At 41.1% G+C, this 26,607-nt stretch overlaps 1 protein-coding gene and 1 long non-coding RNA gene across 3 annotated transcripts; one reads left to right on the top strand and one right to left on the bottom strand.

Annotated features, from left to right (window-relative positions):
• The first annotated feature begins 7,808 nt into the window (after positions 1 to 7,808).
• On the top strand, positions 7,809 to 10,892 carry LOC147301127 (uncharacterized). The gene is made up of 2 exons (XR_015127088.1): positions 7,809 to 9,047; positions 9,630 to 10,892. It is a non-coding gene; the product is annotated as an uncharacterized LOC147301127 (long non-coding RNA).
• Positions 10,823 to 24,419, bottom strand: LOC147301128 (cytochrome P450 2J2-like). 2 transcript variants are annotated; one of them, XM_086281895.1, is made up of 9 exons: positions 24,146 to 24,419; positions 21,502 to 21,638; positions 21,260 to 21,390; positions 20,540 to 20,700; positions 19,401 to 19,577; positions 18,372 to 18,510; positions 18,093 to 18,280; positions 12,696 to 12,837; positions 10,823 to 11,714 (listed from the first exon to the last, which is right to left on the bottom strand). In XM_086281895.1, exons 1-9 carry the CDS (start codon positions 24,344 to 24,346, stop codon positions 11,539 to 11,541), a joined length of 1,452 nt encoding a protein of 483 aa, XP_086138021.1. In that variant the 5' UTR covers positions 24,347 to 24,419; the 3' UTR covers positions 10,823 to 11,538. The 2 variants fall into 2 exon arrangements, with proteins under 2 accessions (XP_086138021.1, XP_086138020.1); XM_086281894.1 differs by having other exon boundaries at positions 21,241 to 21,390; positions 21,476 to 21,638; positions 24,146 to 24,414.
• Positions 24,420 to 26,607: the final 2,188 nt, after the last annotated feature.

Below are 26,607 nucleotides of genomic sequence, written 5' to 3' on the forward strand. Positions count from 1 at the left end.
CAGCGCCCCCTAATGGGCCAGGCTGAAAGTGGGTTGGACCGAGGGATAACATTCATCCTGCCACATTCTACCCCTCCTTCTTGCATCGTCGCCCCGACGATGAATTACAAAGACACCCAGATTAGTCCCAAGGCCTAAAAAATGCAGAGACAGCATGTACCCTAGGCTCAGAAATAGAGTTAGCAGCCCCTTGTGCCACCTCCCCTGTTGGTCTTGGGAGATGATGGATGTTTGAATGCTGGCCAGCTGTGGACCGGGTTGTTTTTCGCACCACCACATTTCTTGTATCAGAACTCGTAGAGGGAGCAGGAAGAGAGCTAGATGGAACTGGTGCTACACTCGGAGTAACTGTACAAGTGGCTGGGACATCGGAAGTTCGGTCTTCTGGCCGGAGCAACAACTCAGGGCTACTTGGAATCACTGCCACTGGGCTGTAAGATGGTGAAACATTTACTTGAGGAGCTCCTACGCTCAGGAATAACAGGTCACTGTCACTTGATGAGTCATGTCCTGGTTCTGGGGAGGATATTTCTGGGCCACGTGGGCTACTGCTTGGAGCAGGCCCTTCTGATGGTGTGGCTGCCGTTATCACAGCCTTCAACAAGGTACGATGAACATGCTTCACACTGCTGGGATCATCTGCAGGTGCAATGGTATATACTGCCCCACCTCCTTTAGGTGCCTTCAGGATTCTATATACCACGGGTTTCCATTTATCTTGGATTTTACATCTCCCTCTTCCACTCAGATCGCGCAGGAACACCAACTGGCCATTGTTCAATGGTGCCTCTTTCACCTTTTTATCATGGTGCCTCTTTCTGCGGTCGGCAGCCAATTGCAATCGTTCCTTGGCTCCTTCATGTACAACCTGTAGCCGGGCTTGATGCTCCTGAATCCACTCGTGCACATCTCCACTGATGGGGTCCGGTACTCTGCCCAACAGAAAGTCCACTGGCAACCTGGGTTCTTGCCCAAACATCAATAAGAATGGGGTTTCCCCAGTAGCCTGATGGGGAGTGGTATTATAACAGTAGAGTAACTGGGGCAAACATACATTCCAGTCTCTTTTTCTGGATACTGGCAGGGTCCGCAACAAATTGTGCAAAGTCCTATTAAAACGTTCACACTGACCATTTCCAGCCGGATGATAAGGAGTAGTGTGGGACTTCTCGATACCATAAAACCTGCAGAGCTGCTGGATCAGGGAGCTTTCAAAGTTACGACCCTGATCGGAATGGATACGCGCTGGTACACCAAACTTCGAAAACCACTCAGTCACGAGAACCTGGGCCACTGTAGCAGCACGTTGGTCACGAGTGGGGACAGCCAATGTATACTTGCTGAAAACATCAGTCATCACCAAAACGTTCTCCAGCCCATTCCGGGAAGGTTCGAGCAAGGTGTAATCAATGGCCAAGATTTCATTTGGTCGAGAAGCCAACAAATGTCCCATGAAACTTTGAGCTGCTGGTTGGGTGTCTTTTGCAACTTGGCAACGTTCGCATCTCTGACACCAACGAGCTACCTCAGCAGACATACCGGGCCAGTAGCACCGTGAGCGGAGAAGCGCTAGGGTCCTTTCCACCCCTTGATGGCCATGGTCCTGATGAACATGAGTCAACACCTGCTCAATCAGTGCACTAGGCAGCAAAAGCTGAAGTACCACCTCGGCACCGTCAGGGCGATGAACCTGACGATACAGAACTCCTTCCCTTTCAATCAGACGATCCCATTGTCGTAGCAGCACTAGAGCAGGTGGAGCAAGCTGCTGCCGCTCCTCAAAGCTGGGTCGCTGCTTCCGCCTCCAGAACACCAAGATCTCTTTTATCACTGAGTCGACCTGTTGGAGGGTATGAAGATCAGGAGTAGTGAGATGGGGCAAAACTGTAATGGCAGCTTGTGATACCTCAGCTGGTCCCAGCCGCAAGGCTTGTTGAAGAGGTCCAGGCAAGGCTGTACCAGGAACCATGGCTTTAATCTCCTGAGGATCAGGTGGATGCTGGCGAGATAAAGCGTCTGCATTCTTATTACTCCTTCCTGACCTGTACTTTAAGTCAAAGTCAAACGAAGCGAGCTGAGCTGCCCAGCGCTGTTCAGTAGCCCCAAGTTTAGCAGAAGACAAGTGACTAAGAGGATTGTTGTCGGTGTAAACAATACACTTGTGGCCCAACAAGTACTCTCTAAATTTCTCAGTCATGGCCCACTTAAGTGCCAAAAACTCCAGCTTCATGGAGCTATAATTTAGCATATTGCGCTCAGGGGGCCTCAAACCCCGACTGGCATAGGCTATTGGCCTCACTTTACCTCCCTGCTCCTGGGAAAGCACTGCCCCTAGGCCGGCATGGCTGGCATCCACTTCTAAAATAAAAGGCAAAGAGAAATCTGCATAAGCCAGCACTGGTGCTGTCGTCAGCTTAGTCTTTAATGCCTCAAAACTTTGAGCACACTCTGCAGTCCAGTTCTCCGCGACACCATGCTCTGACCTCTTCTTTGATTTTCTGCCTCCCCACTCTGCCACCAGTCTATGCAGAGGTGCCGCCAACTTGGCAAAACCCTCCACAAAACGGCGATAATAGCTGGCAAACCCAAGGAAGGAGCGTAGTTCCGAAACAGTCTTAGGAGGCTGCCAGTTAGCCACCACTTCCACCTTGCTAGGGTCCGTAGAGACACCTTGATCGGAGATGACATGGCCTAGGTAGCGAACCTCCCGCTGGAAAAAGGCACATTTGGCAAGCTTGGCTTTTAAACCTTCCTGCTGAAGCCGACCTAGCACCACATCCAGCCGCTCAAGATGTTGCGATACTGTTGATGAAAAGATTACAATGTCATCAAGATAGAGAAGCAGAGACTGGCACTGTTGATCACCGAAAAGGCGTTGCATTAGTCTCTGGAAGGTGCTAGGGGCATTACAGAGCCCAAATGGCATTCGGTTCCATTCAAATAGGCCGAAAGGAGTACAGAAGGCAGTCTTGGGCCTATCCTCTTCCGTAACTGGGACCTGATTATAGCCACTTGCTAAATCCATGGTGGAAAACCAACGGGCACCAGTCAGCGCATCTAAGGATTCTTCAATGCGCGGCAGGGGGAATGCATCTTTCCTTGTCTTGTTGTTCAGTTGCCGATAATCAACACACATGCGCGGGCTGCCATCCTTCTTCTTAACGAGCACAATGGGAGAAGCATAGGGGCTGCTACTCTCTCTAATCACCTTGGCCCCTAACAACTGGTTAATATGCTCTTTCACAACCTCGTACTCTGAAGGGGGGATGCGCCTGTAACGCTGCCGCACAGGGATATCGTCTAAGAGTGGAATGTCATGGGAGATCAAGTTAGTGCAACCCAAATCAGTATCATGAGCAGAAAAGACAGAGCTGTATTTCTTAAGGAGAGACCTCACCTGTCCCTGTTCCTCTGCTGACAGTTTAGACAAATCAATCCCTTCCATCTGATCCTGCACAGTAGGAGTGGCGGTGTGAGATGCCATTGTGGCTACGTTAGGGGGTATTTCTGTCACACCAGCGGGCAAACTGACCACATGAACATCTTCCAGGGTCCCTATAACGGTCCTGGGGTGAAGCAAGACCGCCGTGGTCCCTACATTAACAACTGGTATGTATGCAGTACCTCTAACCACTCGAACCAATGCAGGGGACGCTAAAAGTCCAGCAGGCAAGTTAACATCATTAGGTTCAAATAACACGGTGGCACCTGAATATTGCTCCGAACAGGTGGCGGCCACTACTTTCATTACACCACCCGGAATGCAACATGCTCGCTTACCCCTCACTCTCACATGGCCAGACAAATCCAGTGGGGCTCTTATACTAACATCATGGCACTTTTGCAGCGCCTGCACAAGGGGTTTAGGGGCCTCGGTGACAAAGCCCAAACTAAACAATGCTTCACCGTGTTGCCCAAAAAGCTCGTGGTAACACTTCCGAATGACATTCATCCCCAATACACCCGGAACCGTGGAAGGTCCTGCACCTGGAGGATCTTTAACGACCAACACGCCACACTGTGGAAGAAACTTGTCACAGAGCTCTACACTTAGCTCGATATAGCCAAGGTAAGGAATGGACAACCCATTAGCCGCTTTAAGCTGCAACCAATGACAAGCTTGGAGACGCTCTTGACCCCAGGACTCAAAATGCTGGCGAAAAAAACTTTCAGTAATGGTAGAGACCATGGACCCTGTATCAACCAAACAAGGTACTTTTATACCGCCCATGTCCACATCTATATGAGGACAGGATGAAATTAATTTCGAGACTGCCTCTGGACCATTAGAAACAACCCTTGAGCCAATAGACACCCCACCCGAACTGTGGCTCGGCAATACGGAGGGTGCTAGTTTTCCGAAGCCGTATTTAAAGGAGAGTGCCTGCGATTATGCAGAGGGGCCTGCGAAGGAGGCCGGGAACGAGGAACGCGTTCCCCATCACACTCCCGAGCAAAATGTCCAGGTTGCTGACAACGACGGCATATAATGGAATCGCCCCGTCCTGAGCGAGGCATTCGATGGGGGCCCTGCAATCGAGCAATGCTCTGAGTGAGCTGATTAAGTTGCTCCTGCTGGCGCTTTAACAATTCCTTCATCTCGCTCATCTCAGACAAATGGGTAGACTGAGCTATTCCTGAGGGACCGCTATGGACCCCATACTGAATGCCATAAACAGAAGGGACAGAACTGCTTCTATGCCTAACGCCACTAGGCAACCCTTCACGTTCCCACCTAATAGCTTCCCCTCTAATCTCCAGCAATGTCAGCGTTGGCTGCCTCCTTACTAGCTGCTTTAACTCCCGCCGCAAGGTACTATCTAAGACCTGTTCAACAAATTGATCTCTTAATAAAACGTCAGCATTGGGCATACCATTGGGGGCACTCGATTTAACTTTTTCCATAAGACCCAAGAGAGCGAGGGAAAACTCTTGCAGTGTCTCACTTTCCTGCTGTTTTCTAGAGAAGAAAGCTTCCTGCAATGCTACATAGGAGTCTGAACAGCCATACAGTTCTTGCAATATAGTGATTATCTTAGCAGGATCAGTCCTCTCTGCACTAGAGCGATATTTGATCTCCTCACGTGCTTCCCCTTCTAGGTGGTCAAACAGGAAAAATGCTTTATCAGCCAAAGACAAATGACGTGCTCTAGCACAACCTTCTATTTCCTCCAACCATTCATTCAACCCTATACCTGATTTTCCTCTAAACATAGGGCACTTTCTGTCACGGGGCACAAAAACTAGTCTCTCTGCTACAGAGACACCAGCCGTTGGGGGGTTAACAGATGATGCAGTTGAAGTAGAAGGTGTAGCACTAGTACCTGACCCAACAGCCCTCTCCTGACGCAGCCTCTCATTGTCTGCTTTCAGCTGCGCGATCAAGTCCCTGAGTTCCTGTAACTCTTCCTCCATCTCTGTAACACAGCTGTGAAATCCCACACCAAAGTAGCTGCTGCTTTGCCTTTATTCTGTACAAAAATAATAAAAAAAACAATTTACGTTACACCAAACAAAAAAAGAAGAACACACGTCTCTGTTTTAAAGAGTATATCCTGTCGACAACAACGCCAAGTTTGTGGCGAGACGAGGATGGGGTATAAAGTAAATACTCTTTGCAGTTTTAAAAAGACAACGCCACCCTGGGAATTTCACCCAGAGAATACTGAAAGTAACACTAAATCACCAGAAAGGCACTTAGGTTCGCTATACTCAGTCCAGAGACGATGTTCAATGATCAACAAATTCACAATTTATTAATAATTATTTAAAACACCATATAAAAGCACAATCATAAATATTCAAATACAAATATGCTTAAAAAGGTATTCAGAGCTGAGGCTTACCAGTGGAGGGGCAGGGATGCCACACACAAACTAAAGAAAGAAAACACACCCAAAACACAAGTGCAACAGACTATCACACACACTCACACTAATAAACTAAACAAGGCAGGTGTGTACACTCAAGGGATCCCACCACCAAGGCACCCTAGTCTCCTCCACGTCGGCACTCCGCATCTGAATAAAAAGAAACAAAGAAAATTTTAATATATTACAACAAACTAATGTGTAGCACCGGGGGATAACCCAACTGCAGGACCACACTGGTGATCTACAGCTAGAAAAAGGGCCTCCCACCAGTGGTGTAACAAAATTCCAAACTACAAATCAAAAGCAATAAAACAACATACAATCTGGATAAAACTCTAAAATCTGGAGCAAACGGAATCACCGTACTGCTCCAACTTGCCGTCCACACGACGATAAGTTAACAGTCAATTAATATGCACGCCAGCTGACTCCGATAACCGGCATGCATATGGCCGTTGTCCACGCCGACGTCCACTGTAAAAGCTGACAGCAGCAGGGAAGAATTCTCACAACGGGAACAGACGGTAAAAGCACAGCAAGGCAAAACAGCAGCACTTCAGTTCACGTAACTTGGCGCAAAACTAAGGCCCACACTTCCTGCGAAACATAATAAATAATTACTATAAAAGAACAATAGAAGGCAGAGAGCGTAACAAAAGTTGATTACGTACCAAGTAAGCCGGGTCACAGAACGTAAGCAGAATAGCTCAGAGGAGGCTTCTATAGCTACGACCAGCCGCGATGGAGACTTTAGAGGAGTAACCCACAAACGATCTCTACCACCCCGAGGAAGTCAGGTGACCAAAAAGGAGATCACAGGCAAGCAATGCAGAGACACTCAAATGGCCACTATTTATACCAGCGCCCCCTAATGGGCCAGGCTGAAAGTGGGTTGGACCGAGGGATAACATTCATCCTGCCACATATTTTAAAAAAAGGGGGAAAGCAAGTTGAACTGAACAAGGGGAAGTTAAAGTAACAGAGTCGTTTGTCAGTCATTAAATGCTGCCCAATAATTAATCTCTATACAACAATTTGTTTGCAGGTTTGTGTATTCCTGCTATTACATTGAGGCCGACAGTTGAGCAAACTTCTTGGCTAGCGCCCCCCAAATTGCTATTTGTGTACTTTAGTCTTTTGCATCATCCAGCTGTATTGAAACACTCAAATGGGAATGAATGGGTTGTTAATACTGCAAATTTGTTTCCCATAACATTTAGATTTAACCAATAATATTTAGAACTGGCACATATACTTAACATGTTTATGTTACATTTAGATTTACATTAAAAACTCTGCAAATATCTGTGACTTGAAAAGCAATATCAAAGCAGACTTTTAAGAAGTTTGGAGCTAAATACATTTTGAAGTTTGAAGCTTCAATTTACAATCAGCTCCATAGTAACCAGCTGGAAGAGCTCAACCTCCTGACTTGTTATTTACATTGGAATTCCCAAGATGTCCTCAGTCTTATGTAACATGGTTGGGGCCTCCACTGAGGAGCTTATGTCCACACTTCATTTGTTCCTATGCTTGTTACACAAAACCTAGCAGCCATCCTGAAACTTAGAGGTGGAATATATGAAAAAAGTAAATTTGGTAGAGATCTTTTTATCGTTACTTTCCAAGCCATGTGTGAATATTGCTAGCTGGTGGATGTTCTGTTTTTTTTATTTTGTAAAATACCAGCATCCTTAGTTCCCAAACAGCCACAGGGCTTTGCCTTTTTCAAGAAATGTTTTCACTGGAGTTGACTTAAAAACAACGGAAAATAATAGCAGAAGACAGTCATTGAGAGAGCAGAGAAACAGACATGCTCAGTTTAGGATAACTCATGCTCTAACGTGGCACAGCACACAGACGATAAGGTTTGGGACTGCGTGTGGCTCCCAAAATGAAGTCCAGACTGAGTTTCTCTCCTGAAAATGGCTGAAAATGTTTCCATATTTCTCTGCAAACTGAACACAGACGGCATATTGTTGTTTTTGGAACAAGATACATTCTGAGGAGGCTATTTATATTTATCATTTCTACAATCAATACTTGTTGCTGTTTTTTGTTTACTAAATATCAGCACTGCTAAAATTTAGTCATAGTAGGCTACAACCTGTTAGGTTGATTGAAGCCAAATATACACATAGGAATGCGACTAAAAATAATTAACCTTTTTGTCGTGATAATTTCACTTGTTAAAAATATTTGAATAGAAAGAAAAATAAATAACTATTTACAAGCACGTACAAGTACATTATACATATAACGCGTATTTGGTTAAGCAAACAGTCCAAACTTCAAAAGAAGAACCCAAATTACTATCACAGAACCCATTACACAAATATTTCAAAAATTAACTTTTGAGAAATTGGAATTAGTGCATTGCTGAATGTAATTGATTAAAATGTTACAGATTAACTAATTTTATGTCTATAAACTAAAATATTACAATCCTAATGCAGTATATTTTAGGGTCCATTTAATTTATGAATTGTGCTAGATTTGTTTTTCCAGGTTGACGATTCCATTTTATAGATTAATATTTTTACTTGTTATTGACCCTGTATGTAGGGCTTGCACAAGCCAGTAAAAGTTTGCTAAATAAAGCCTTAATCATTATATAGTTGCTTCAAGCCTCATGCAAGCTAAATAACAACTCTGTCTACTCCAGTGTAAATTATGCCTCCTTGCACTCCAGTGATTCATTTCACATGTTTGTTTCCTTTCACATTAGTTTTCTTGTTTTATTACTAGTTAGTCAGCTGCAGGTGAAATCTGTCTGGTTGAATGAAGGTTTTTGAAACCTCAAATGTAATACCTTTATTTTTTATTTTGGTAAGGACTCATACTTCTGTCAACTGCACGTGAAGTCTGGTAGACTGGATACAATGAAGGTCACCAATGAAAGGAAGAGCCCAGGGTCCAGGAGGAAAGTTTTTTGGCACTCTGTTCTTCAGAATATCTGTCAACAGTAGAAAAACAGTCAAAAATATTAAAATACTCCTGCCATCTATCCACTCCAAGCAGAGAAGATTGTATATCGACTCCATATCTTCTATTCAACTCTCCTGCTACAAGTGAACAGCAGACATGTCCAGGTATGTCAAGGTTCAACTTTTCATGGTCAACTTTGAACACAAGAGGACATGTTTGCTCTTCTGTGACAACAGCCTGTCTGGGGTAAGTCATATTGTGGAACCATTAAATAAATCCTCCAAATGCCTTAGCTTTAAACTTGACATAAATCTTAAATCCACTTAATAGGAACATATACACAGAACAACTATGACTAATGATCTATCTCTGACTAGATACATCCTGAGAACAGGTCACAGGTTAACTTGTAACCTGAATCACTGATAGCGCTGCAGTCCCACCTCATGCTGAACCGTGAGCAAAGTGCAAACTTTAACACAAAGAAATCTCTCAGTGTAAAGAAACCTCAGTGTGATTTATTTGCATTAGTTAGATTTAGAAGGCCCTAAAGGTTCAATGTGCATTACAGAGGATTGTAATATGGTTGTTCCCAGTTATTTCTTTTGTCACGGTCTTGGGTCGGCGACGCAGTCTTTTCCTTTTTGGTATTATTACTCTTTGATTTCTTGATGTGTCTTAGTTAGTTCTTAGGTTTTGGTTCTGTGTTCCCACTGTTCCGTGTTAGCATTGTGCCTCTAGGTTTAGTCTGTGGATTTCTTTTTTTACTTTGAAGGTTTTGTCTCATGTTATTGTATTGTGCTTTACTTCCTTGTCTTGCCCAATTAGTTCCAGCTGTCTTGCCACCTGTTCCTCTTTCCCTCATGTTCCTGCCATTGAGGATGTCCACAAGAAGAGATGTCTACGCCGAGCACACTTCATTCTCAGGGACTCCTCTCATCCTGCCAATAAACTCTTCCAGCTCCTCCCCTCTGGAAGACTCTACAGGACCCTACAGACTAAAACCAGCAGGTTTAGGAACAGCTTCTTCCCCACAGCTGTCACCCTACTGAACTCAGTCCCCTGCTGCTTCCATCCACACTAATTCTCCATCCATAACCCCTTATCCCTCTCAGGGACCATGATCATGACGGCCTCAGAGGTTGTCTAAGAGAATATTGGGAGAAACAACACCATGAAGTCCAAAGAACACACCAGACAGGTCAGGGATAAGGTGTACACCACTTTGTATTGGTCTTTCACGTGGAATTCCAATAAAATTGATTCATGTTTGTGGCTGTAATGTGACAAAATGTGGAAAAGTTCAAGGGGGGTGAATACCTTTGCAAGCCACTGTAGTACCCTTATCTGTATATATTAGTATATCCGTACATCTGCCTGTAGTACATCTGTATATTTGCTTAACATATCTGTATGTAATCTGCTCTTATTGCACTTACTACTCTTGCACTTCTTATTAGATGCAAACTGTATTTCGTTACCCTGTATTCATAGCTGTGTAATGACAATAAAGTTGAATCCAGTCATAATCCTAATCACTTTGCAATATGTAACATGTGCAATGTTATATATTACTGTATATATAAAATCCATATTTATTCTTGAGTATGTACTTAGCACCGGAGAACTGTGCACTTCTACCTTTTCTTTTTTCTTTTTTTTTTTTGCATGTTTCCACTGGGCAGAAGTTTCTTTCAATCTCATTGTACATAGATCTATTCTATTCTATTCTATTCTATTATCAACATAGCACTTGTAGCTAGTGGGACATGATGATTTGCTTCTGTCTGCTTACTGTCTGGGATGGAAGATGACAAAGAGTTATTAAAAGTGGGCCAACATTTCTCTACAACTATGTGAGAGACAAGTCATACAGAATGAAAATATTTAAAGTTACTGTTGCTAAAGATAGTTTTTGTTTTTTAAAGTACTGCAGTGTCCTGTGAAACGTTTCTTTTTCACATAACTGAATGCAAAGGCAGTTCGTTTAAAAAAAGTATCCTTTTCTAATAGCAAATGGGTATTTTTATGAAGTAATTTATTGAGATTGAAATCTCCTTTACACGTGAGATTCAACAACAAAAGCATAAACAAAGTATCAGTAAGAAAAAATAGTTACAAGATGCTGTACTGAATCTCCATAGACAAGGAAGGACAATAAGGTGCACTGACCAGTAGTTATACAGGTGAGGAAGGCATCTCAGCTGTTTAACTTCTCTCACGGAGAACCATTTAAAAAATTATATAGATAAAAGAAGAAAATTTCAAAAGTCCATCATCTCAAAGATGGACTTGTGTGAAGATTTGCTGGTTTTCTGCTATTATTTTCAGATTTTCATTCTTTTGGTAAGTGATCATTTGAAAAAAGTATTTTATGTGTGTAATAATCTCTAAATAAATTATTTACAGGTTCAACAAATCCAATGTGCAGAGAAAATATCATAAGTACGACGTTTTGGTGATTCCCTTGAGAGGTAATGGTCTGTGGATTTTATTGCATCAGGATTATTTTATTTGTGAGTCCATATTTATTCAGAAAAATCGTGCAAAATTAAAATACGTTCAAATTCAATTTAAAATATATATTACTTATTAATTACTTACACTAGAGCGCTAGAGATAGACAGAGAGAACAGTAAAGCAGATATTCTTTATGCATTGCATCAAAAACAATAGCAGAAGACAGTAATTGAGAGCGCAGAGAAACAGACATGCTCAGCTAAGGATAACTCGTGCTCTAACGTGGCACAGCACACAGACGATAAGGTTTGGGACTGCGTGTGGCTCCCAAAATGAAGTCCAGACTGGGTTTCTCTCCAGCAGGTGCAGTAACTGAAAACTTCTGCAGCAGGGAGGTGAAAAACAGGAATAACTCCATCCTGGCCAGCTGCTCCCCAAGACACACACGCTTACCTGAGAATACACAAGACTACATGTTTTAAATACATAATTTACAGGGTTTCCACGCTAATCACAGCTTATAACAGTTATGTATTCATTTAGATCAACAAATAAAGCACAAGAACATTTAAAAGCACACAATTTAATGCAAGGAACAAGCAGCAGAGTATCTGCTAATCTGTATCTACTTTATCACTGTATTGAGTAGTGTAAATATGATTATGCTACAAATAATCAAAATAAAATGTTACATATACAAAAAGTTGACCATAAGCAGCAACATGTAGCATTTTTTAAACTTCTGCCTAAAACAGCATTTACCAGAGTTTTAAAGGATTGTGTTAGGTGTGGCTGTGTGCAGACAGGAATAGGACCCAAGGTGCAGACTCCGGAGACAGAACTTAAACCAAAACAGCTTTAATGCTGAACTCAAACATAACATAACTGGGGGAAAAAGGTCAAAAATAAACTAACACCGGCGGATTGACAAAACACACAGCAAAATAAACGGTAGATCGCGACACAGACACTAAGAAACACAGGGCTTAAATACACAGAGGGAGCAATCAGGAAATGAGTAACAGGAGGGAAACACAGCTGGGGCAAATCAGAACTGACGAGACCAAAGAAGCGTAACCTGAACACACTGAGAAAAGACAGAGACCTTCAAAGTAAAACAGGAAACACATAACACAGACTGAACAAAGACACAGACTCACATGCAGGCACTACAAAGGGAACAGAGACGTGGGACCAGGGCAGACACAAACACTGACTGAACACGGGGATATAGGAACTAGGATACACATAGACGCGAACTAGACAAGGGGATGCAGGTGATAGGGGAGACAGAGCAACTAAAGAAGACAGAGACATAAACCATAAGACAGAACTGAAAGAAACCAAAAACTAGAAAGTATAAATAATATAATAAACTCAAAACCCCTGGGTCAACGACCCAGGCATCCTAACAGATTGCAACTGATGACTAACCTGCAGAAAAGGGAATGAAGGCCTCCCTCTTCCTAAATTTTCCATCCTGGTCCAGAAAGTGTTGAGGGTTGAAGGAATGTGGAGTTTCCCACATAGACTCATCATGTAGAACAGAGTGCAATGGAGCCAAGATCTTGGTGCCCTGAAAAATACCATTTGTTCAAATTGCAGGATTTGAACTTCCCATTGGCTACAGTTCTTTAGCATCAACACTTGGTATTTGAGTATCTGAGTATTTGAGTTGTAACTGTTCTTTGTTCATTACTTATGCTCCCGTGTCAGGGTGTTTCCAGAGGTGGGAAGTAACAAACTAACTTTATTACTGTAACTAGAATTTTCAATTGTATTCTATTCTATCCTATTCTATTTTATTTATATAGCGCCAAATCACAACAACGGTCGCCTCAAGGCGCTTTTTATTGAATAGTAGATCGTACAATAATAGATACAGAGAAAACCCAACAATCATATGACCCCCTATGACCCCCCTAATACACTTGGTATTTGAGTATCTGAGTATTTGAGTTGTAACTGTTCTTTGTTCATTACTTACAGACATCTACTTTGATAAAGTAGACTTTATCAAAGCAGATGTCTTTCTGAAAGCGCTGTAACTAAGTTTAAGAATATAATTTACCCACTGTTATCATCTTCAATGCCCTGTACCAACACAGAGCAGAGCAGCTATCTGAACGCTACCCCAACAGAGGTCGATTATCTTATTAATAATTTCACCTCCTCACTATGTACGACTCTGGATACTGTAGCTCCAGTGAAAACTAAGGTCTCTAATCAGAAGTACCTGACTCCGTGGTATAATTCTCAAACACGTACCCTAAAGCAGATGACTTGTAATCTGGAAAGGAAATGGCGTGTCACAAATTTAGAGGATCATCATTCAGCCTGGAGAAATAGTTTGCTGCTTTATAAGAAAGCCCTCCGCAAAGCCATAACATCTTACTATTCATCACTGATCCTCTTCACACACTGAGGTTAATTATGGAGTTCCACAGGGTTCAGTGCTAGGACCAATTCTGTTTACATTATACAAGCTTCCCTTAGGCAGCATCATTAGAAGACATAGCATACATTTTCACTGCTATGCAGATGACACGCAGCTCTATCTGTCCATGAAGCCAGATAACACACACCAATTAGTTAAAGTGCAGGAATGTCTTAAAGACATAAAGTCCTGGATGGCCGCTAACTTTCTGCTTCTTAATTCAGATAAAACTGAGGTTATTGTACTCGGCCCTGAAAATCTTAGAAATATGGTATCTAACCAGATTCTTACTCTGGATGGCATTACCTTGGCCACCAGTAATGCTGTGAGGAACCTTGGAGTCATTTTTGACCAGGATATGTCCTTCAATGCACATATTAAACAAATTTGTAAGACTGCTTTCTTCCATTTGCGCAACATCTCTAAAATTTGGAATATCCTGTCTCAGAGTGACGCTGAAAAACTAGTTCATGCATTTATTACTTCCAGGCTGGATGACTGTAATTCATTATTATCAGGATGTCCAAAAAACTCACTGAAAAGCCTTCAGCTAATCCAAAATGCTGCAGCAAGAGTCCTGACAGGGACTAGAAAGAGAGAGCATATTGCTCCTGTTTTGGCTTCCCTTCATTGGCTTCCTGTTAAATCCAGAATTGAATTCAAAATCCTGCTCCTCACATACAAGCAGTGTTGGGACTAACGCGTTATTAAGTAACGCGTTACAGTAACTACGTTATTATTGTGGTAACGAGCACGGTAACTAGTTATTATGCCAAAATCAGGAACGCGTTACTCGTTACTGGGATTTAGATAGGGTCGTTACTCGTTACTTCGTGTGGTGGCTATCACGGAGCTTCCACAGATTCAGTAACGTTAGCAAGTGGTGGAGGCCAGCAGGTGGATGAAGGAAAAGAGACCCGAGGCGGCCGCCGGTCCAAGTGTGAACTGAAGCTCAGGTAAGAAGTTATGACCTGCAGTCTCTCTGGGTCAGATATGAACCAAGTTTAGGTGGAGTTTATTTTCGTTATTCTGACCTTTTCCGTACTGCTACTAGCTAGCATGACGGAGTTTCTATACAGCTGGGTGATGCTATGAAGTTAATGATGTTGAACTTTATTTTGTTCATAAGTTATTAGAGTTGCCAACCGTCCCGTCTGGTATTCAGAGAAAATATTACGCGTTTCTTATTGAAGTGAAAAGGAACAGTTTGTCCCGTAATTCAGCTGCAATGAAAAAGGCACAAAGCTGGAGTTATTCTGTCTTTGCTGCACAGCTGCCTCTTCTTCTCTCATTCTCCCCCCTCCCTCTCCCATTTCTACTTCAACCATGAAACTGATCAATGATCAGCTGATCGTCTCTCTTGTTTGTTTATCGCCCACTTTGCGCCGAAAGAGGAAACCAGCGGATGTCGCGCTAAACAACAGCAGCACGTTTAAGCTTGATCAGCTGTTGTTAGAATTTATTTAATATTAATTTCTAGTATCAGCTGATGTTTGCTGGAGCCACAGCTGTAAACCTGCTGGTCATGATATGGTTTGGTTATCTGGTGAGAGGGAAACATGAAGATGAAAACAGGAGATGTCCTTACTGAATCATCAGAGCTGTGATGGAGAAACAGGTTTACCTTTTAGGTGACATGGATGAGTTGAAGTTATGAACTGTTTCTGAGAGACAAATAACACCAGGATCCTTTTCTAAGCAGCTGACAGCTGGTGACTGTGCAGGGGCGGGTCTAGCAAAGTGTGGCCAGGGGGGCATGTAGGGCATTAACAGGGAGAGGGGGGCACAAAGAAATACTTTTCTTTCTTATTCTCATTTAAAATGTCGAGCTTTTAAAAAATAATTATCTGAATCTTACAACAAACGATTGATAGATTGATGCATATATACCATCAGAACAGTGAACATCACTGTCACAACAGTGTTTATTTTCATTCAAAGGCTTTATGATTTTTCCTATAATAGTCAAAATGCCCGGGCCAATTTTCTGTCCCAGTCCAGCCCTGTATGCAGCTCATCTGCAGTCTGGTGTTACCTACATCTTCCTATTCAGAAGGCAGAATTTCAGAGTTCTGAGTACAATCAAAGCACCACGACTGCAGTTTTTGTGTTGGATGTAAAAGGCGCACATGACTCTGTGACGTAGGCTAGAATCATGGCAGCAGTCAATGACGGTCCAGGCGTGGGATTTCTCTCGTGGAAATATGCACATTATCTTTTCCTTTCTATTGGTCGGTGGCACAGTGCACTGTGGCAAGTAAGCAAGCTAGAAGACTGCAAAGTTATGGGAGCAACACATTAACAAGAGAATTCTGAGTAAAACCAAAGTTACTTTCCCTAGTAACTAGTTACTTTGAAAGTAACGAGTAACTTGAAGTAACTGAGTTACTTTTGAGAGAAGTAACTAGTAATGTAACTAAGTTACTATTTTAAAGTAACTTACCCAACACTGCATACAAGGTCTTAAATAATCAGGCCCCATCTCATCTTAATGACCTTGTAGTACCATATCAGCCTATTAGAGCACTTCGCTCTCGCTCTGCAGGCCTACTTGTTGTTCCTAGAGTATTTAAAAGAAGAATGGGAGGGAGAGCCTTCAGTTTTCAGGCCCCTCTTCTGTGGAACCAGCTTCCAGTTTGGATTCGGGAGACAGACACTATCTCTACTTTTAAGATTAGGCTTAAAACTTTCCTTTTTGCTAAAGCATATAGTTAGGGCTGGACCAGGTGACCCTGAATCCTCCCTTAGTTATGCTGCAATAGACGTAGGCTAGACGTAGGTCTATTAACACATAGTGAGTGAGAAAAGAGACTGGAAAGGAAAAACTCAATGCATCATGGGAATCCCCCATACCTATGTCTATTGCAGCATAACTAAGGGAGGATTCAGGGTCACCTGGTCTAGTTTTCAGGTATCTGTATTTGAATATTTATTCTTCTGACAACTTTGTACTTTACTCCCTACATTTTTAAACAAATATCTGTACTTTCTACTCCTTACGTGTTCAGAAAATGCTCATTACTTTACGTTCAGTGTTATCATTTATAACGTTTATACTCAGGGGTTAAAGTTGGCCGGAACTTTAATAAGGCAGGTGTCTGTATGTTGTGTTGGCGGTACTTCAGCATCTAGCTAGTGCTACAGATAAGGAGGATGGATGAAGCGAGTGTTTTTTAAGTTGCATGCAATTTAAAAATCAATGTTTCTATCAGTCTAAGTAGCCTGAAAAGAAAAGCGTCTGGACTTCTTTAAGTTTCCTTCACAGACAGTTTCTATTAGCTCAGCAAACATCAGAAAACACACAAGCTGTTTGTGTGCACTTTTTCGCACAGTGCGTTCATAGCTAAAGGTCAAGTTGATGGATTTCACAGGGAGAGAAGAGAATGAGAGCTAACTTCACTGGGAGATGGATAAAGATTTGGGAAGAAAAACCCGACAGGAGATGAGGAAGAGAGGTTAGATTTAAAGCTGGAGACTGCACAGTGACGCTTAAACAGAAAATTTAAAGCTTACATGCAATGTCATTATTTTAACCACATGTTGGAACTTTGTATGATATGTTTTGATAAGTTATGTATTTTCATTGTCGTAAAATGTCCTGCAAAACAAACTAACCTATATTAACTTTGTGCTATTCAAATGTTGCATGGAAATACTGGGTAGTTTTGTCCAGGATAAACAGGTTAGTTTGCATTACAGGGCTGAATTTACAGTAAAGCACTGTGTTGGACTGGTGCACAGTAGCTGTGGTGCTCCTAGTCAGATTTAGGTTACATCAAGTGTAGCAGCGACTTTGCATTTTAGATGATCATGCTTAGATTACTTCACTGAATTTAAACTTTATAGCAACTCTGTATAAAGTGTAGGGGGATAGACATCTGCCAGGATAGATGAAAAAACACATCTACACTTGTTGTGTAATTGTGTAAATCTACAGAGAAGAGCAGGTCAGCTGATCACATCATGTACGCTAAAAACCTCCTGGAGCCATAGCTGGACTGGCCATCAGATCATGCATAGCAGGCATCTGCCCGGTGGGCCAATGGGGAGTTTTTGTTTTTATGGGCCGATGGGGTTTTATTTGTGTGTGTTTGTTGATTCGTTTTTTTGTAACAGTATAAACAACGAAAGGTGGTGGACTGGCCAGAAGCTGGCCGATGTGTAAAATGTAAAAATAACTCAGTTGTTTGGTGGTGGCTATGGTGGAGCTTCCACTGAGCCCAGCAGGTGGATGAGGGAAAGGTGGATGAATAGTGGAATTGTAAAGTGCTTTGAGTGTCTAGAAAAGCGCTATATAAATGCAATCCATTATTAGTATGTACCTTTGACACATCTGATTATCTCAGAGTTTTTCTTTTTAACTGGCACACATTTGTTACTGGTTGATTGTGTACCTTTGGGATTGAGTACTTATCCAGAGCTGTGTTCTTGTTTGCCATGCGAAGTATGTTAAGTGGGACAATATTTCCACTTCTCTGGATTTCATGAATAACTGCATCAGTGAACGGCAGGTTTTCTCTGTCACTTGTAGACGGCTGCCTGGATGAACCAACCACAGCATCTATCTCAGCTTGGACTTTCTCTGCACACACAGAAAACAGGAAAATAAGTGTTGTGCACAGTTGACTAAGCTCACAAAATATGTATCCCTGATAGATATTACCCTGACACACCTTGTATATCAGGGTAGTGGATCATATATAAAAGTCCCCAATGTAAAGTAGTAGTTGTGGTTTCAGTTCCAGCACCAAACAGGTCCATTGTGCAAGCCATCAAATTTTCGAGATAAAACCCAGAATCTTTATCTTCCTTCTATCAATGATACAAGATAAAATTGTTATATTTGATTATGTACACAATATAAATACAAACCATCTTATCAAAACGTTTTGTAAAGTAAAGAATAAAAATTTTTAAATTCCCCTCTCGCCCCCATGAAGGTGCAGAGATCTTGGATGTTGTTCCTGGTATCTGCTGGAGCCACTTGCTTTGCTCCGGGGTCACTGCACCGAGTGCACCGTAACAGTGCAAGATCAACAGGACCCTAAGAGCCTTCATCAGGAACTCAACGGGGATGTGGCGAACAACACTAGAGACCAACAGGATCTACCAAGGAGATCCACTGTCCCCACTGATGTTCTGCATAGACCTAAATCCTCTCAGAGAGGTAAGGCTGTCAGAATGGAGGGGATCACACTACCAGAAGGAAACATTGCAGACACTGAGGACAGACCACCCCCTAGGGTGGTTGAGAATGACGGAGCTAAGAACCTGTGGGACTTCCAGATACAGACAGACAAAATGGTGATGGTTAACCAACCAGACATAGTAGTTGTAGACAAGCAGGAGAAGATGTAGCAGAAGACGTACTGATAAACGTACCAATACGGAATGACAGTAACATCTCAAAGAATGAACACCAAATACTGGAGAAGTACCGGGGGCTCAGAGAAGAGCTGAAGAAGGTGGAGAGTGAAGGTAACAGTGGTCCCAGTGGTAATCGGAGCACTAGGTGCAGTGACTCCCAAGTTAGGTGAATGGCTCCAGCAGATCCCTCTGTCCAGAAGAGTTAGAGTTAGAACCCTTAAGCTCCCAGCCCTCTGGTAGAGGACCTGAGCTTGAAGGATAGACTACTTGCAGAGGCGAGAGGGGAATTAATTTTTTTTATTAAAGCAAATCGAGATAGACATTAAAACACTAACCTCTCCCATTTCTTTGAGAAAGGAGTCAATGTAGTCTCTTGGTGATGATGGGTCAAAGTTTTCCTGGTGTTCTTTGATCCTAGTTTCTACAAATTCAACTAATTTCTTTGTCAAGATAAATATCGTCTGGTGTGATCCAGGCAGCCACTTCATCAGCCAGGGTATTGTATTGTACATCTGCAGAGCAGGAAGACAGTAACCAGATTATCTAATTGACTGGCCGTATTAACATAAGCAATAATAAAGATCATTATTACTGTGTGTTCATGAATTTTAGGTTTGAAACCTGCAGCTGTATCATTGCAAGAAAGGCCCTCCCTACTGCTTTTGCAGCCTTTTTGTTGTTGCAGTGCGTTCGGCCTCTCAGGGCCACCGTATTAATGTAATAACTTAAAGGTGGGATAATTATTTAGTTGAATTAGTTTATGTATAGGTAATTAGGTAGGTCATTTGTTTGTTTTCATATTAAGTGTGTTTATTATTGGATGGCACCTCTATACAGGGCACAAGTTGGGCATGCACCAAGAAAACAAAACAAAACAAAGAAAACAAAAGCGCAATTTAGTCAAGAGTGAAGTCACACAGCTTTGTGACCTGTCCGTCTCTCTTCATTTTTAAAATGGTTCGAACATTTTAGTGTGAAACATATCACTGCCACAATGTTTGTAAATGTGTCAAAGTAAAAAAGGCTCAATGAAGTTTATTAAAAAGTCTTTTTGAGCTGTTTGCTTGGAACTGTGAATTAATTTAAGGCTAGAAGTCAGGGGTGTCAAGCTAAGGCTTCATTCATTAGGATTTACACTCATCATCACGGTGTGATTGGTTTTAAAATAGCAACAAGCAGCTCTGCTTAAACTGTTGCCCTTACTGTATCTAACCAGGAAATGTTAGAAAATGAATGGGTGAATTGGTTCTGTTTGGCTTTTACGGCGATGGGTAAATCTGATACTGCTGTATTGTAGATCCACATTCAGTAAATAATCCTTTCTGGAGTGTATTTCACTTGTAATGCACAGTGGTGAAAAACCACCAAGTGGACATCACAGCAGATAGATATGCAAATTGATTAAGCACACATTTACATCCATGTTTGAGACTGGAACTAGAAGTACATGAGTGTGTGAATAACATGCACTCACCCGTACTGTCAAATTTCCCTGTAATCGAACAATGTCATTGAACATCTGGAGAATATACTGGAATTGCTTGTCAGTGTACTCAAATCGATTGCCGAACACCAAACAGCAGATGATGTTTGAGACTGCATTATTAATCAGGTTCTTAGCATTAAAGGGTCTGCCTGCAAAATGAGGAGAAAAAACATCCATAAAATTAAAAAAATTAATTAATTAAATTAAAATTCAAATACATAGTTGGGAACAAAGGGGACCTTGAAAATTGCAAGTGAAATGCACCTCCAACTCTTACCCAAGGGTGTCAAATAAACTTTGGTATAAAGGATTAGGGAAATGTCCCGAGTGTTTCAGAACATTTCAGCAAATAATTGTGAATCTTAACAAAGAATTGGAGCTATATCAATAAAACTAAAATCAAATGAACAGGATATAATGCATGTCAACAAGTGGAGAAACAGAGTGGGTGCTGTTTTTAATGTTTGGCCTCTGATTAGAACTCCTTGTTAAAGCATAAATCAGGTGATGAGCCACAGGTAAAGAAAAGTGGGACAATTATTAAAGAAACTTTTTAGGCCATGTGCTTTAGTACTGTGAACCTTATAAACATGTCATATGGTAAGCAATGGTGAATTATATTTAAATTTTATAAACACACATACTAAACATAGATAACATGTAACTATATTGGTTTTTTTTCTTTGTGCCTTGCTGATCTGTGAAAGCCTCTGTGAGATACTGGCACTCCTGCTGGATGGATGACTCCAGGGTCTTCTTCCCCAGACCAAAGTTCCTGAATGTGTGAAGAACAAATCTCCTCTGTTGCTTCCAGGGATAACCATTTGACATCACAAGACCTTTTGGAAATAAAAATTAAATTAGACCTGATGTGATCAGTTCAATCAAGTTTTTGGAATTTTGGAGGGAAAATGCCAACACTACCTTTATTCCCAATAATTGATTCAAATAAGGGTATAATTGGGCGATCCACGAAGTCTTCTCCTTGGTGAACCAGGGCTTCTTTCACAAGTTTGTAGCCATGAACGACCACAATCCTACCACCAAAGAGTCGAAGGCTGAAAATGTTTCCATATTTCTCTGCAAACTGAACACAGACAGTATATTGTTGTTTTTGGAGCATGATACATTCTGAGGAGGCTATATATAATAATAATAACAATAACAATAGCAATAACAATAACAATAATAATAATAATAGTACATTTTATTTATAGGCGCCGTTCAGAGCCTATCCCAGCTGTCATAGGGCGAGAGGCGGTGTACACCCTGGACAGGTCGCCAATCTGTCGCAGGGCCAACACACAGAGACAGACAACCATTTGCACTCACGTTCACATCTATGGGCAATTTGGATTAACCAATTAACCTACAAAATATATGTATATATAATAAACATGGTAAAATAAAATTTAGACATAAACAGTCATAAAAGTCTAAAGGCAAGTATAAAAACTGAGCAGGTAAAAATGGACTAAGACAGATCAGGTGTATGCAATTCTAAATAGATGAGATTTGAGACGTGATTTAAAAGTGGTGAGACGGTGTGTGGTCTGGAGAACAAGTTGAAGTGCATTCCAAAGTCTTGGGGCAAAACAGCTAAAGGCTCTGAGTCCAATGGTAGTCAGGTGAGCAGGTGGAACCGACAGAAGGGAAGCTGAAGAAGAGCGGGGTGTACGGGGGGGAGCATGTATGGAGAATATCGGATAGATATGGAGGAGCTAGGTTATGAAGCGCTTTGAAAGTGAGAAGCAGGATCTTGAAATTGACACGGAGGTGAATTGGAAGCCAATGTAGCTGTGTTATATGTTCAGTGGATCTAGTTCTGGAAATAATACAAGCAGCTGTATTTTGAACTAACTGCAATTTATGGAGGGATTTATGAGGTAGACCATAGAGAAGAGAATTACAGTAATCTAAACGAGATGTGACAAGAGCATTGACAAGTATGGTGGTACTGTGTGGAGTGAGTGAGGGACGAAGGCGGTTATTATTACGGAGATGAAAGTAGGAGTAGTATATATTATATATATTCATATTTTGCAATTTATATAAGAAAAGGTTTTTGTTGTTTTTTACTTAATATCAGAACTGCTTTAAGCTAGTAGGCCACAGTTAATTTCTTCTGAGATTAATAAAATATCCTTATTCTGCATTCAGCAGAGTGGGGAATTCAGAACAGCTTTGGCATTAAGACAAGTTCCTATAGTTATGAAAATGTCACTATATCAGGTGTTAGCCTACCTGTAATGAGGCCGTTAAGTTAATATTCAGTTAAATAGCTAAACTTGTGAGCAATAAATACCAGTTCAGTGAAGGGTTCAATGAACCTCTTAGGTTTATTGAACCCTTCACTTTACCCTCATGGGCACGGGAGGAAGCTAAATGCAATACAAATACAAAGTACTTCTCAATCATTTCACTTCTCAGTAGAATTTTAGTAAAAAACAAACAAACAAACAAACAAAAAACTAAGATAAAAAGTAAATAACAATTTCCAAGCAAGAAAATGATAATGATTTTTTTTTGGTTAAACCAACAGTCCAAACCTCAAAGAAAGAAACTAAAAAACTATTAAAGATTATTGCCCATTGATGTAAATGTACAATTATTCCATTTATTTAAATGGACTAATTCAGTTTCATTTCCAATGCAGGATATACTGGTGTCCATTTGATTTAAAAAGTTTGCTAAATATAGCCTTAAACATGATACAATTGCTTCAAGCCTCATGCAAGCTAAATAACGACTCTGTCTACTTCAGTGGATCTAGTTCTGGAAATAATACAAGCAGCTATATTTTGAACTAACTGCAATTTATGGAGAATTTATGAGGTAGACCATAGAGAAGAGAATTACAGTAATCTAAACGAGATGTGACAAGAGCATTGACAAGTATGGTGGTACTGTGTGGAGTGAGTGAGGGACGAAGGTGGTTATTATTACGGAGATGAAAGTAGGAGTAGTATATATTATATATATTCATATTTTGCAATTTATATAAGAAAAGGTTTTTGTTGTTTTTTACTTAATATCAGAACTGCTTTAAGTTAGTAGGCCACAGTTAATTTCTTCTGAGATTAATAAAATATCCTTATTCTGCATTCAGCAGAGTGGGGAATTCAGAACAGCTTTGGCATTAAGACAAGTTCCTATAGTTATGAAAATGTCACTATATCAGGTGTTAGCCTACCTGTAATGAGGCCGTTAAGTTAATATTCAGTTAAATAGCTAAACTTGTGAGCAATAAATACCAGTTCAGTGAAGGGTTCAATGAACCTCTTAGGTTTATTGAACCCTTCACTTTACCCACATGGGCACGGGAGGAAGCTAAATGCAATACAAATACAAAGTATTTCTATAGAAGCTAAATAACGACTCTGTCTACTTCGGTGTAAATTATGCCTCCTTGCACTCCAGTGATTCATTTCACATGTTTGTTTCCTTTCACATTATTTTTCTGCTTTTATTATTAGTCAGTGAGCTGCAGGTGAAATCTGTATGGTTGAAAGAAGGGTTTTTTTTTTTTCAATTTCAAATGTTTTTTAATTTTATTATAATATAATAACTTTTTATTTAGGAATGGACTCATACCTCTGTTAACTGCAGGTGAAGTCTGGTAGATTGGATGCGATGAAGGTCACCAATGAAAGGAAGAGCCCGGGGTCCAGGAGGAAAGTTTTTTGGCACTCTGTTCTTCAGAAAATCTGTCAACAGTAGAGAAACAGTCAAAAATATTAAAATAATTTTGCCATCTATCCACTCCAAGCCGAGAACCTTGTATATCAACTCCATATCTTCTCTTCATCTGTCCCACTACAAGTAAACAGAGGACAAACACAATCAGATAAACAGCACTGACTGTGGTGTCCCACCTCACACTGAACCGTGAACTGTGAACAAAGTGCAAAGTTTAACACACATGTGTCAAAGTCAAGGCCCGCGGGCCACATCCGGGCCGGCGTACATTTAATCAATCAATCAAGGCTTTATTCGTCACATGCAGGTTGCCTTGCAGTGAAATGGGACATCCCCCCCCCCACCATGCACACACAACAAAGACATCACATGGGGATACAGGTTGGAGATCGGTAGCATTACAGAAAAACACTGAAATATACACTACAATGGGAAAGTAAAAAAAAAAGACCTCTGCTCATGCTGGGCTCCCATGGGAGGACAGCATGAGAACAGAAAACAAAACAAGCTCCTCTGCACAAAAAGCACATAAATGTCCACAGCACAACATTATGGAACACGTGACTAGCCACAGGGTTGGGTAGGGGGTGAGTAATCCGATTTGTATCTGGCCCGTGAGATGATTTTATATAGATATACTATTATAGTTATGCATGGCCCGGCAATATGAGGTGCTCCTAATATACAAACTACAGATCCCATAATGTGGTGCTGCAGCCTCCTTGCTGGACGCTAGGCTAACTGGGAACATTCATGTGTCGTGCCAAACTAGGAATCCCCGACAGAATTTGTTTCCCCTCCGTCGGGAGCACACGCTGGACTGTCCAAATCACAGACAAACAGTATCCCACATTGTTTATACAACGAAGTTATAGTGGGATACAAATAATATCAGGCTGATCCTGCCACAATTTGTTCCCCCTGTGTAAATCACTGACAAACAGTATCCCACATTGCTGATTTTTAGTTCACAAACACTTCTTATTATGACGCATTACTCCTGAAACTTTGGAGGATTTAGCTCTTTATATAGTAAAGTTATAGGAGAATAAAAATATAAAAATAGTTATCAGCCAAAATGTTAATGGTTTGTTAAAATAATCCCATCTGATACCCCGTGAGCAATAAATATATCATTTTCTGTTGTAACCCTCAAACTGAATGGTAATGTAACGATACAAATTTTTCACTTTTTCACAAAATGAAAACATCAGTACTCCCTGCGTGCTCCCAGCACAGGGGAAACAAATTCTGTCGGGGATACCTACTTTGGCACGACACCTGTGTTGTGCGGTGAAAAAAGCGGACTAGTCAGCAGGATGCGAGTAAAGATGCAGGAGGAGAACTGTACCGGTGAGTTAACAGCATATCACTGATCATACACCAGGAAAGGCTGTGTGGTAAAGTCCTAAAAATCGAGCATGTAATGATCACCCTAACGCAGACCGTAAATTTTATCTGAGCTAAAAGTTTAAATCACCGTCAATTTCAGTCTTTTATGTGGGAAATAGATTCAGAGTTTGCCGACATTCCTTATCGTACTGAGGTCTGTTGGCTGAGTTGGTATAAAAATTCTCAATAGAGTTTTTGAGCTCAGCAAGGAAATCTGTCAGTTCATGGACATGGCATGTGTGATGCTGAACTGCACCTGTGCAGATTCAGATGGAGCTGCAGTGTAATGATACCCTCAAGGGAAAGTACAACACTGAATGGCCCACACAGTTTATTAGTTCCATTCCTGAGGCAATGCCCAGCTCTGTCGACATGCGGCTCCAACCTTGTGTATGCTTTCATTTATTTTTTCTGGGGTTTTTGGCTGCATGTTCATATTTCTAACTTGCACAATTTTGACAGGATATATTTTTATGAAGAGCAAAATATTTAAAGTTAAAGTTGTTGTTTTTTTTAAGTTTATTTAATCTGGAATAATATTCCTTTCTGTTTTTATTCATATTTATGTTTAAAAAACATTGTTTTAGTGTGTTCAATAAATGTTTATATTGTTTAGCCTGCAACCTAAAGTGTGCCTTGAGTTTTGGCCCCATGTGCAATTGAGTTTGACACCCCTGCAATAGAACTTAGAAAACATATCAAATGCATAGACTTAGTAAATGCAGATCAATTTTAATTTATTATGGTTTTAATGTGAAAAAAATAACAGGGGGATTGAGTTTAAAGTCAGTAATACCCAAAAGGTTGATTCTGTTCTCTGTTCAGCCCATTCATTCAGTGGTGCTAGTTTCAGTCATTGTGCAAATGTACTGTTTATAATGTTGGGGAAACCTGCAGTCAGCGGAGACTTAAGAAATCACTTGAATGAGTGACGAAACGTTTCTCCCATTACGTCCAGATGAACA

The sequence above is a fragment of the Aulonocara sp. 'chitande type north' Nkhata Bay genome, linkage group LG23, assembly GCF_057382095.1.
Source record: "Aulonocara sp. 'chitande type north' Nkhata Bay isolate Kocher_YH1m ecotype deep benthic linkage group LG23, A_spYH_male_GT1.1, whole genome shotgun sequence".
Classification (NCBI taxonomy): Eukaryota; Metazoa; Chordata; class Actinopteri; order Cichliformes; family Cichlidae; genus Aulonocara; species Aulonocara sp. 'chitande type north' Nkhata Bay.

What these genes read in the sequence shown, in the direction of transcription:
- LOC147301128 (XM_086281894.1), bottom strand. Translation starts at nt 24,346, where the DNA reads ATGGAGTTGATATACAAGGTTCTCGGCTTGGAGTGGATAGATGGCAAA. An exon ending in GGCTTTCACAGATCAGCAAG is followed by an intron (nt 20,701 to 21,240) that starts GCACAAAGAAAA and finishes CTCATTTTGCAG; the next exon opens with GCAGACCCTTTAATGCTAAG. An exon ending in CCACTACCCTGATATACAAG is followed by an intron (nt 18,281 to 18,371) that starts GTGTGTCAGGGT and finishes CTGTGTGTGCAG; the next exon opens with AGAAAGTCCAAGCTGAGATA.